The sequence below is a fragment of the Numida meleagris genome, chromosome 18 (assembly GCF_002078875.1).
Source record: "Numida meleagris isolate 19003 breed g44 Domestic line chromosome 18, NumMel1.0, whole genome shotgun sequence".
Taxonomy (NCBI): domain Eukaryota; kingdom Metazoa; phylum Chordata; class Aves; order Galliformes; family Numididae; genus Numida; species Numida meleagris.
In genome coordinates, this window is record NC_034426.1 from 7,399,598 (window position 1) to 7,411,594 (window position 11,997).

Below are 11,997 nucleotides of genomic sequence, written 5' to 3' on the forward strand. Positions count from 1 at the left end.
AGCTGCAGTGCCTCTTCCTTATTCCATTTCCAATTTCTTTCCACTGCACAGTGACTCACAAGTCATCTCCTGTTAGAGCCGTCCTATACCTAGTGCTGTTACTAGGTGTACTGGTTGCTGTAAACACATAGCAAGCTTTTTTTTTTTTTTAATCCATTCATTTTTGCCGTAATTAACAGGGCTTGAGAGGTGCCATTCAGGCAGAGCTGATGTTGGCTGTTGGGTGGGACAGCAGCTGAGAGGAGTTGGGGTTTAGTGCCAAGGACAGTGAACAGGAATTGCTGAGTGTGAGGACTGCAGCTGTCTTGATGTAATGGGGCTCCCTCGGGTTTCCACGCGTTCTTTTTGGGCTCGGGGAGCCTGTGTCCTGGAGCACTGCTCTGTAGCAAGCTCACTCCAGTTGGATGGACGTTGCACTTTGGCTGTGCTTAAAGGTCTTCTCCCCTTTCAGACTGTGTTTTATGATAACAGAAATCTCATCCTAAGACGTTTGGCGTGCCAGGAGGTGCGGGCAGGCTGCAGGCTCCGGCCCTGTCTGTGTGCTTGCAGTGAGAATTGTTTGTAGCTTTCCCAGGGGTAGCTTGCAGGGGCATGCTCTGTTCCTTCTTCCCTCTTTGGGACCCGTTGCCTTTTCATTTTTGTTTTATTGGCTTGCTAAAGGGCTGCCAGCTGGACATAGGTAAGGGGCAGCATTCTCCACGGCCTGCAGAGAGCAAGCAGCAGTCTGGAGCCATTTAGTCCTGGCAGCTGCTTCCTGGTTTTCCAGATGATTCCAGCCGGCTCTTTTTGTGCTCAGCCTATTGTCAGAGCTGTCACAAAGACTTGGGACGTTAATCCTGTCCTCTGTTCGCTGAGTGGGCTGCACGCACAGTGAATGGGAAGCTGTAGGTACTGAGGGACAGAGCTGTGGTGTGTAGGCGTTCAGAGCACGTTCAGTATCAATGCCGTTCCCTGGCTGTGCTGATTGAATCTGCAAATCCCCTTCTGTCTCCAGTGGTCACCACTATCAGGAATGTGTGAGTGCAGAGCTGGTGGTGGAGGGGCACAGCCCTTCTCACATTTGCCAGGGTTTCCCAGGGCTGCGGCTGCACTGAGGAAGGCTTGGGAGGACTTGAGCATCTTACCCAGGAACCACAGACAGTGCAAACAGAACGGTGCAGTCAGCACTTCCAATTGAGGTCAGAATCTAGCAAATGGACTGAGCCAAAATGACAGCTCCCAAGGTCGTGGGTATCGAATGTATATGGATTCAGCTCCGAATCCTGCAGGATGAGTCTGTCTCCAGTGAGCAGCATGTGCGTGCCACAGAGAGCTCCCACTTTAGGTGCTGGCTCCACGCTAAGCTTCCTTCTGCAGCAGATCTGATCTGCTGTGAAGCCCCAGCTCCTGCCCTGCAGTCTGCCTCTCGCTGGAGCTCTCGTTCTGCACTGTGCTTCTCTGCCAGCAAATTTAGATTAAGAATTCCCTACGCTGAACGACTTGTCTCTGCCCCCATACTGTGATTATTTAGCAGTTTGTGTGATTGTCCTTTAAGCTGCATCTGTGATACAGTACAGCAAGGAAAGGATATTTAAATGCCTACATGCACATAAGAAGTATTTGTTTTTAAAAACTGTGATTTTACAGATCTTGTTTGGAACCAGCTTGGCTGAGGGGCTGTAATGAGGGTCTGTAAACTGAATGACAGGAACTTGTTAACCACAGCAGCTGCCAAAAGCATCTTCACATGGAGCTCCTGCTGGAACAGGAGGCAGCTCAGCAGGGTGGAGCTCAGAGGTGTTCCCAGCTGAGTTCTCAGCCCTGCAGCTCTTGGGTGCCTCCACACCGAGTGGAACAGAAAAGGGTTTGGGATGTGAGCAGTCAGGAGCAGTAAACTGTTGTGTGCTGCACATCTCAAAAGCTTGTGTTGTTTTTTAGAGGGCTCACGGAGGATAGGAAGGGAGAGCTTTGTTGCTGGCATATGCAGATGTGTTTCCAGCCAGACATTCAGTGTTACTGGTGCAGAGAAAAATATGTGCTTGGGTTTTCAGCAGGAAACAACAACAAAAAATCCTTTCCATTTTTTTTTTCTGCTGGAAAGTGATGCCAGGAGCTGTTGCTTTAGAGAATCTGAAGTCTGGATTTATATGCATGTGTGAGATATGCTTTTGAATGTATACCAGGAAAATCTACATAGAGAAAACATACAGCACAGAATGTAGGTCTTACTGCTGACCTCGCTGTCCAGCAAACACCAAGTGTGTTGCAGAAGTCTTTTTTCTGTGTGTATTTAAAGCAAACAACTCACTACAAAGAGAAGGACATCTGATTGTGTATGAATAGATCTGTTTCTCCTGGTTTCATAATGCCCATTACAGCGTGTGCCATTTTTAGTGGAGCCCCAGCAGAGAAGGGCCATCTCCAGAAAACGCTGAGCTTGCAACACTCAGGTAAAACCTGCCTGTGTACCTTTATAAAGATACTGACAGCTTGCTCTTGCGGACAGCAAATGCATTAGTGAGCTTGAGGTGGCTGCCAGACCTTCCTCGTTTCTTTTTATATCATTTGCCAAGTCCTTGGCTAGCTGCAGGGTGGATGTCAGGACAGGCAGCAGCGCTGAGAGCTGCGTGGTGGCACGCAGAGAAGTCCTGCTCGGGCAGAAGGTAATTTGTGGGACTTCTTTGTAATGGCCGCTTCAGATGTCCTATAGCCTTGGCTTGAGCTGTAAGGAAAAAGCATCTCTGGGGATGCCACTGTCCTCTGGGAGTGCCCAGGGAGCCCCAGGCGCAGAGCCAGTGGGTTTGGTTTTGTTGTTTATTAAAGACAGCCATTTGCACAGCAGTAATGGAAAATCCTATTTCTGTACCAATAAAAACTTTGCTCCCATGGTTGTTTTTATTGGCAAACTTACTCTCTTTGGTGTTTATGGAAAAGTATTTACTGGAAGGACTGGATGGCTAGCAGGCTTCATCTGCTTTCGTTCTGCTTTGATGGCACACATGTTCCTGGGGGAACATGTTTCATCCTGTACCCATCCATAACCCGAGGGCTGCCAGGGGCCCCTGTTTGGGGCAGGAAGGTGGGGTGTTGTGTGGGCTGGCCTGGCCTCTGTCTCCTGGCCTGGGGGATAGTGGGCTTTGTGCTGTTCCCATTTCCCCACCCAGGGTGCTGAGACAATGCTACCCACACCTCAGAGCTGCCAGGCCAGCCTTGGTTGGCGTGTGGGTATCAGCCAGCTGACAGCAAAAATAATAAGGGGCTTGAGTGCTGCAGAAAGATTAAAAGAAGCTTCTCTAACAAATGCAATTACACAAACATGTGTCCTGTTTAATTCCTTCCCAAGAAAAGAGGCATTCCTCAGGGCACTGCTTTTGTCTGAGTGAAAGAGATATCCATGTGCCTCGGGCATCCATCCTTTCTGCATCTGAGTGCCTCTTCTGTGCGTTGGGTGGCAATAATGTGGGGCTCCAGACTCTGCTGAAGAGCAGCTTCTCCTTCAGGACTCTTCCTTCCTGGCAATGGCTTGCTCCTTGTCAGAGTGGTTTTAAATTGCTCCTTCAGTGAATTTTGATGCCTGGTGCTGGTCAGGGCAGGAGCTGTGAGTGCTGGTGGTGTGGATGGAAATGGGGCTAACTCCTCCTCGGGTGGCTCTCACTTTGCTTCTCTGCGAGGCCATCCATGGTCCTGCAGAACTCCATCTGTAGAAGCTGAGGGTTTAGGAAAACCATTACATTGCCCAAGGTTCCTGGTCAAAGGGTTAAACGAACCTGAAAAGCTTCTCTTCAGCTTTGCCAGCTCCTCAGCCCTCAGTGCGTGCATCCCCTGAGGTATCTCCTAAGGTAACTTGTGTGCAGACAGCACCTGTGCTCTTGCTCGTAAGCAGCAAATGTTTAATTCAGTGTGTGCTTGTCAGAGCGCATTAACGTTGCAGGTAGCACTTGCAGCGTGTGAGCCACTCCTGCCTGCTGGCAGTGTGATGGGACGGCGGAGCGGCCTCCTGGCTCCCAGCCACGTGCCAGCTCTGCGGGACTCCCTGGTTTCGCAGCGAGGCCCTGGGAGATGTGGGGCAGAGGAGACGTGCCCAGATAGCATGGGAGGAGACGTGTGCGCAGCGCCTTGCACAGAGCTTCCAGGCTTGGTTCAGTTCGGCACGTGCCCGCGAGAGAGAGAACAGCTGAACTCTTGGAAATAGGCTCGCACAGCACGTAGATGCTGGAGATAGCAGGTGATAAAGCAGGCGAGGCTGCCAGCGATGTGTTGCGTGGGCAGAGGGGCCCGAGGCAGCTGCTCCCTTCCAGGACAGGGCCTCTCCTCATCCGTGCTTGTTGCCTGACGCTGGCTTTGTGCCTCTTCCACCTGGAGGCACCGCTCAGGCCCTGGTAATGGGCTGTACTGACCATCTGTGGTCGTTAATGGAGGCGTCGGGAGTAGTTCCTGGTTTAGCCATATTTCTGCCGACCAACCCACACTGAGTTTTGTTTTCTTGCCTTTCAGTCCTTTCAAGGAAGCCAAGGACGAGCATACCTCTTCAATTCAGTGTGAGTAGAACTCCATGCATGTCACCTTTGCATGTCTTTAAGATACATTTAAGAAAACCCTCATGAAGTAGTGCAGAAAAGCTTTCTTGTAGAAATCCTCTGCCCAAGACTTGGGAGCCTGCTGAAAATGGCTGGAGAGAGGCAGGAAATAGCCCTGGTTCATATTTGATTTTGCATTCAAGTTTCAGATAAGCAGCTAGGGAAAGGTGTTCATTTTCATCATCGGTTTGGGAAATCAGAGCTAAGAGCTGACTCATCTCCTCCCAGGGAGCGAAGTTGGACAAAGAGTCAAGGCTTTATAAATGCAGAGAATATGAAATATCTAAGTGCAAACTTTTCTTTAGAGCTAGCATAGAAGTTAACTATAAGTTTCCCTATAACTGAAAGCAGTTTTGGTAAGACCACTGCTGGGATGTCTGTCAGAACCGCTCGTTTCAATTACATTCCCCAAATTCCCAATTGGGAAAGTAGAATTACCATTCTGGCAATTTGGAAATGAAAATCTTTCTCAAGTGCATGATCAGTGCAATGTGCTAGAATGTCATTCATCTTCTGCTCAAAACTTTTCAGAATGTTCAGTTGAATACAAATTCTATTTTACCTTTTCATTCTGTTCCGGAACTGCGTGAGACTTCTTGTTGGAACAGCCATGGTGCTCAGTATTCTGAATGTCCTGCTTGTGCTTTCAGACACTGCAGTACTCTCAGCTTCACGGCAGTGTCTTGCTGTGGGAAGATGCACTAACAGGGAGCTTCTCTCTGTTTTCTCCAGAGTTAATGTGGGTTGTGGCCCTGCAGAGGAGCGGGTGTTATTAACAGGATTACATGCGGTTGCAGACATTTACTGTGAAAACTGCAAAACCACACTGGGCTGGAAATATGTGAGTATCAGTATCATTTGTTTTTCCTGTGGATGTCTTTGCTGCAGCTCTTTCTGAAGGTTTGTGTGGTATAACGTGGTCTGGTGGAAAGAACATCGACTTGGGAACCAGAACTGTGGATTCTGGTCTGTAGCCACGTTGTTTTTCCTTTCTGCATTTCCATTTTCCCTCCTGTCTTTTGTTTATTCTCTCCATTCAGAGCGTGAGCTCTTTGTGGCTGATATTTCATCTTTCTAAGAATTTCTGGTGTGGGCTTGGTTTTGGTTGGGGGTCCCTTAGTGGTACTTGACGCAAAATTCAGTCAGCCTTTGTGGTTTGCGTTGTCTGTTTTTCCAGACCATCTCAGAATAACAGAGAGATCCATGTATTGCTCATCCTGTGTCCTTCCCACTAGAAATGCTATTGAACATGAGTTGATCTGTTTGCTGTCTCTCGCGCTCCATAAATTCAATTACCTTCAAATAAAGGCTTATGCTACGTTCTCATTTCTGCTTCAGGAGGCACGCGGCATTCTTGTTTGTCAAAACATTTTGACCAGTGTCTAAACAAAACATCTATTGCATCTGTGGCCTCTGGACAGAAGTATGCTTTAAAGCCAGTCAAAAGGCTATAAAAAGCCAAGCATCAAAAATTGATGCAGTGGGAATCCATGCAGGAACACAGCGTGAATCTCCCGAATGGAGAAGGACGCTAAGTGCGTAAACTGAGTTTATTGTAAAACAAAATACAGAATTTCATAAATGCAGCAGTAAGCTCAGGTCTCTCCAGCAACAGAATTGCCTCCTCTCAGATGCATTACGCAGGCATGCGTGCGAACAGCGCGCCTGAGCTAGAGCTGAACTGCCTTTGAGGATGCAACCAAAATGCATAAGTGGAGTTCCTCCTGCTCAGAGATCCCATGCTTCATTCATCCTACCTCTGTGCAGAACGAGTGCTTCCCAAGGTGCTCCTCAGCTCTGTTTCCACGTGAAGCTGACCGTAGCCCAGCTCGTTCCCGCTGGCAATGCCTTTCCAGCAAGTTTCACCAGATGAGCTCTGGATTCCTAATGTTAATAAATGTTCAGACTGCTCCAGAGAGAGACTGATTTATCAGAGACAATTCCTGAGGCGTAGTTCAAGGAGCAGTTGCCATTAGCCTGCCTAAAGCTGCCTGCTTACATGGTGCTGGTTGTGCCTTTTCAGCCTATGAAGACGACTAGAATCAGGTTTAAGATTGTTCCAAATGTAATCTTTGCTGGCTGCCTGCAGGAGCTCCTGCAGTTTGACTGTTCTTCCTGGTAGACAGATCTCCGTGCCAGGCTGGGACCTGAACTGGAATCCTGGGTTCTATCACTGGAACTGTACCTTCAGATATCATACTGATCTCATTCTTTCTTCTCCTTTTAGGAACACGCTTTTGAAAGCAGCCAGAAGTATAAAGAAGGCAAATACATCATTGAACTAGCTCACATGATCAAGGATAATGGTTGGGATTGAATGGAGGGAGCCCAGCCCTACCAGTGTGTAAGAGAATGCCATCCAACCGAACATTATATCCAAGAGTGAGAGAGTGACTGAACGCTTGGTTCCATGCATTTAGAGGCTCTGCAATCTGGGAGCATCTTCACACCCTTCTCCATCTTTATTGGTGACTGGCCTCTAAATTTCTGTCTCTCTGTCTCTTTGCTTTGTATCTGTTTGTGAGTTGACCCTGGCTGCTTCTCTCTCTGTTCTGGCGTTGGCTAAGAGAATGCGCCGAATGCCCGACAGCCATTCCATGTTGACGAATGCTTAAGTACGAACTGACGTTGGCTCTGTGGTGGCATTTATCGGCAGGTCTCAGTGCAGGAGGAAGACCTGAGTTTTGGGCAGGAGGACGTGATAGGGGGTGGGGAGTGGGCCCAGAGGGAGGTCATCGGGAGTAAAACCGCGCTTCTCCTTTAAGTCCTGGTTAACCAAGGCTTGAAACTGTCTACTTGTCTAAATGGACAGAAAAATACCTCACGGCTGCGTTCTCTCCAAATCGTGAAACCGCTGCTCCGCCAGTGGAGCTTCAGTCTAAGCCGGCTGAGCACAAGACGTAACCAGTTCCCCCTGCAAGTCGCAGATCTGTGTTTTGTTTGCTGTTCATGAACTTGTTGTCTAGGGGAGGAAGGGGAGACCTGAAGGCTGGAGAGATTCCCTGCCTCTCCTTTTTCTCTCTGTTTCAGGGGTAGATAGGCCAAACATCCCAACAGAGCACGGCTGTGGGAGCATCCTCACAGCTGGAGAAACCAAATCCTGACACTTGAGCCCTTCAGAGAGAAGGAAAAAACCACTTAAGGCACAAGGAGGCTGGAGCTGGAGCTTAGAAGATACAACAGGAAAAAAAAAAAGAAGGCAGGTGCTAAGCAAGACAGGAAATTATGCTGGGGAGGATGGGGACAAACTTAGTAACGTAAGGTACCCTTTGGCTTCCTGTACTCCACTGGGCACCCCTGGGGGTCTTTTACCAAGCTTTCATGAGTACAAGTAGGAAAGTGCTGTTAGAATATCTTTCAATCCCACGCCCCAGCCATCAGCTCAGCTTTTGGAGCCTGTCAGAGAAACGATGTGAGAGTGGGGAAAGGAGGGAGCAGAAGAACCTGACAGTTGAGCAGTATTGCACAGGTGGATATTTCAAGCCATGAGGTATCCCCCCAAAACCTTCCCCCCTTATCTCACTCCCAGAAACCTGCTGGAGGCACAGGGGAGCCAGGAAGGAAAAAAGAAACTTAAGTATCTTCCCTCTACCCCTGAAATTGTGCTCTAGAGTTTAAGTGGGAGAGGTGGATATGGTTATCATAACTGCAAAGGATAAGTCTTTCATGTGTGAAGTTTTCCAGACTGATGAGTGTGGACCTTCCCGAGGTGGTCGGTGGGGAAGGAGCACCGTGTGCGAGCGGGGAGCTGCATTAGATGTAAAAGACAATGTGAAGTTTGCTCTGCAGCAGTCCAGCCAGTATCTGGTGCATGGCTCAAAGACTGTTGAACCGAATTAGTGTTATCTCTCTTGAGTGAATTTTCTTTTTGTTTGTGGAATTCTTTCAAGTAGGTTAATCCACTGGGGGAAATCTTTCTTAATCCAGAAAGAAAGAGTACTGTGCAGGGGTTTGTAACTCCTTATGAAACCGAAGCTTTGGAGCTATAATCTGTTGTTGCTTGTCCCCACCCCAAGATCCCGTGAGCTGGGGACCAGAGTGGAGGGGCTGGTGACAAAATCATTTTGCTGTTCATGAAGGGGATGTGAGCAGAGATGCTGCTTATGGGTTGGGGTAGGCTTTACGTGTTGGACCGAAACCCCAACCTGCTGGCCCGTCGAAGCAAAGGCTGCTTTTCACTTGAACCACTATTCTTGTGGCAGCACGTTGTTACACCTGGCAGGGGAAGGTGAGCTGGAGGCTCCTGGAATGGGTGGAATTGGCTCATTTTGTGGCTAGCCTGTTCGGAGATAGCTTCTGCCTTTACCCTTTCTGTTGTGGTTGTGTAGCAGTTGCTTCAGCATTCATTTCTGATTGTCTCTGCTTCCATCATCCACATTGCCTTAAGCGGTAAAAACCTGGTAAAAATCACAAGCTCTGCAGTACCCACCAGCTTGTTGGCATTGGCACTGGCCTGGTCCCATTTTCCTGTCCTTTGGTTGTTGATCCATGGCAGTTGATTGGGTTTTGCCTAGCGGGAAGTAATCCGCATTCTTCAAATTGCTCCTGGTCTCCCACATACACAGCCCTTGAGGGGATCTGTTTGGACCTGGGAGGAGAAGTAAAGGATAACTCCAAATTGTTCATATGAGGATGAGAAAAGTACCGTGCGTGGGCTCGTGATTTTACGTTGGTATCACCGATAAATAGGATACCAGATACAAATGTTTTTATCCTTATATTTGGGACAAGAAAGGATGATGTCCCGTCAATCAGGCTGTTTTTAACCGTTCACAGGGGTTACGCTTTTAATGGCAACCAGTCCAAGCCTGAATATGGCAAGATCTTAATCTGGTTTTAATTGGCTTTGTCTCGTCAGCATCCACAGATTTACAGTTGCTCAGAACGTGGCCTCAAGTCCCGATAGGAAAACATGAGTGTGTGCCTGTGGGAGCCCACGCTGTGTGCAGGCTGCCCCATGGCGTGGAAAGCAGCGTGCTCAGCGTAACCAAAGACACTCCTTCTCTGCACCCTGGGCTGGGGGCAGTGGGTGGCCCACAGGACTGCCCCCTGGGGAAGCATTGCCTGTAGTGCACGGCAGCCTCGGCCCTACTGAGCTGCGGATCCATCACCCTCCTCTGCCCAAAGCTCAGCCTTCAGTGAGTTCTAAATTTGTTGCGCTCGGGTGGATTATCTGCTGTGAGATCCTGATCCCCGTGATAAATACCCAGATGGTAATATATACAAAGCAGGAAGAAAAAAAAAAATAATAATCATGTTATCTCGTGAAGTATACTTTTGTAAATAATATTTAATTTAAATAATAATAATAATAATAATATATTTGGTGCCGTTTTCTCAGAGCCCCTCCCTGCGAGCACTTTTCTGGTGGTTTGTAAATGATCCCCTTTCCTTCTGCATTCGTTGGGAGACACGTAGAGAGGGAAACAAACACACGTGGACGTTGTCCTGCTGGGCAGCCTGTGCTGGGGACGTGGGGCTGGGATGGGACATGGCTCCCGTGCAGTGCTGGGCAGGGCGGGATGCACACAGATGCAGGAGCACAGATGGGCTGCGAGCTCGGCATCACCGCTTGGAGGTTCGTAAGGAGTCGTTTTTAAGCTGAAGGAAGTCTTTGGACACGGACCCTGGTTTGCTTTTCTTTCCTTTTGTTTTTTTTTCTTTGTTTTTAAACCAGGCTGCTACGTAACGAACTAGAGTGCAAGTTTACCTCTCGGGCAGCAACGTTCATTTCTTTGTTTTCCCTTCTGTCCCTGCTCCCCCCCTCCCCCCCGCTCTCCGTTTTTATCTCCTTGGGTCTCCATTTGATCCCAAAGCAGACCAATACCACGCGCCGCGGGGCTGCACCGCTGAGCAAGGAGCTGTTCCCAGCGCTGAACCGCTGCGGCGTGCTCCCTGACTCTCGGATGTTGGCAGGCACGATTTAAAGACAGGAAAAAAAAAAAAAAACCCCACAAAACCTACAGGTGAAATGTGTCGTTCTCGTGGTGGTCACGGGAGGATTTTCCTTGTGCGCGTTTTCTTGGCTGGTGCGTGAGCGTGCGGCAGCGTGGTGCTGGGTGGGAGGTGCGCCCGGCTCGGTGGGAAGGAGCTCTCGGCAGGGCCAGGCCTCGGAGGCCGAGCGCTCAGAAACAATGATGTTACACATAGAGGTTTGAAGAATCCTTTTTAACTAGCAGAAGAGGGGGGGGGGGGGAAAGAAATCATAGTGAATTCAGAAAAGAAATCGACGTATTTAATGCTAGCAGAATGGCGTTGTGTGTGGTACAATCACAAAGAAGCTGTTCTCATAGCTATGAACTGTATTTATCCTTCGTTTTGTTCTTGTAAGGAAATGGGAATGCTTTCCCCGCTGACAAAACTAAAGGACGATGTTTCCGATACCAGCCTGTCTGTTGATGCTCTCGTGTTTACAAATTGTGTATACTTTTATTTCTTTGATCTTATTTTAATTTTATTTTTGGCGTATTCTTTCAGGTCATTTGCTTCCATAATAAATGCAATTGTTTGTTTTCGAGTAATTGGTTTTCACCTTTTCGTGTATTTGTACATTGTATATAGTTCTTCAGTATTAGAGGGAGGCGTATTGTTTGTCACATTTACAATATGTGTTGGTGCTCATTTGAGAAAATAAAATTTTCCAGTACTAAAGCTGTTCTTCCATGTTGCTGCGTCCGTCTCCTGTATACCGTGTGCAAATTCCTAAAGGCTGAGGGCAGCAGAAGTTGGCTGTGGGGCACATGGTGCAGTTAACTTGGAAATAGTCCGGCTGTGCTCCTTGCTGCATCGTGCCGGGCACCAAAATCCCTTCAGCATTTGGAGGCTGCGCTCATGGAGTGGGATCCCACTGCCCGGGGAGCAGCTCGTGCTTCAGCAGGGGAAGCGCAGGCTGAGGGTGTGCTGTGTGGGGCAGTCCCTATGGATAGCGGGGGGAGCTGCTCCGTCCTGCACACGAGGTAATGCCTTTCTGAGCCATCTCTTGCAGGTGCCGGTGCTCGCCGGGTCCGTCTGATCCCTGGGACCTGATCCCTGCTGCCCTCCCCTCTGAAACACTGGCGAAGCTCCAGCTCACCGTGATTCCAGAGCTGGCCAGGTAAGCCGGGGGACCTGGTGGGACCAGTGCCCCAAGCCCAGCACCACCTGCAAGTGGATGTGGTCCCAAGGATGATGATGTTTCCAAAATAGGAGGCCATGCCTCCAGGCTCATCGTGGCCGCCTGAAGGTGGGCACAGGCGTGATTTTTCCATCCTGGTCAAGACGAGCATTTCCCCCATTAGAAGAGAGCTCACCATGTCCCATTGCCCAGTGGGTGCACACATGGCTGGGCAGATCGAGGCCAAAATCTCGGTGCCACCGTGACTTTTCTGCGCGGCCGGAGGACGGCTATAACGGGAAACGCGGCTCAGCGCGGGCAGCCCCTGTCACAGCCACAATGATTTCT

The 11,997-nt window shown here is 49.1% G+C and overlaps 1 protein-coding gene across 1 annotated transcript in view; it reads left to right on the forward strand.

The window, feature by feature from the left end:
- Positions 1-11,207, forward strand: part of YPEL2 (yippee like 2) — a 30,850-nt gene extending 19,643 nt beyond the window's left edge. Inside the window, exons 3-5 of the mRNA XM_021415445.1 lie at positions 4,474-4,517; positions 5,289-5,397; positions 6,784-11,207. Of these exons, the coding sequence (XP_021271120.1) occupies positions 4,474-4,517; positions 5,289-5,397; positions 6,784-6,873 (243 nt within the window). The 3' untranslated portion in view covers positions 6,874-11,207. The remainder of the gene's footprint in view (positions 1-4,473; positions 4,518-5,288; positions 5,398-6,783) is intronic.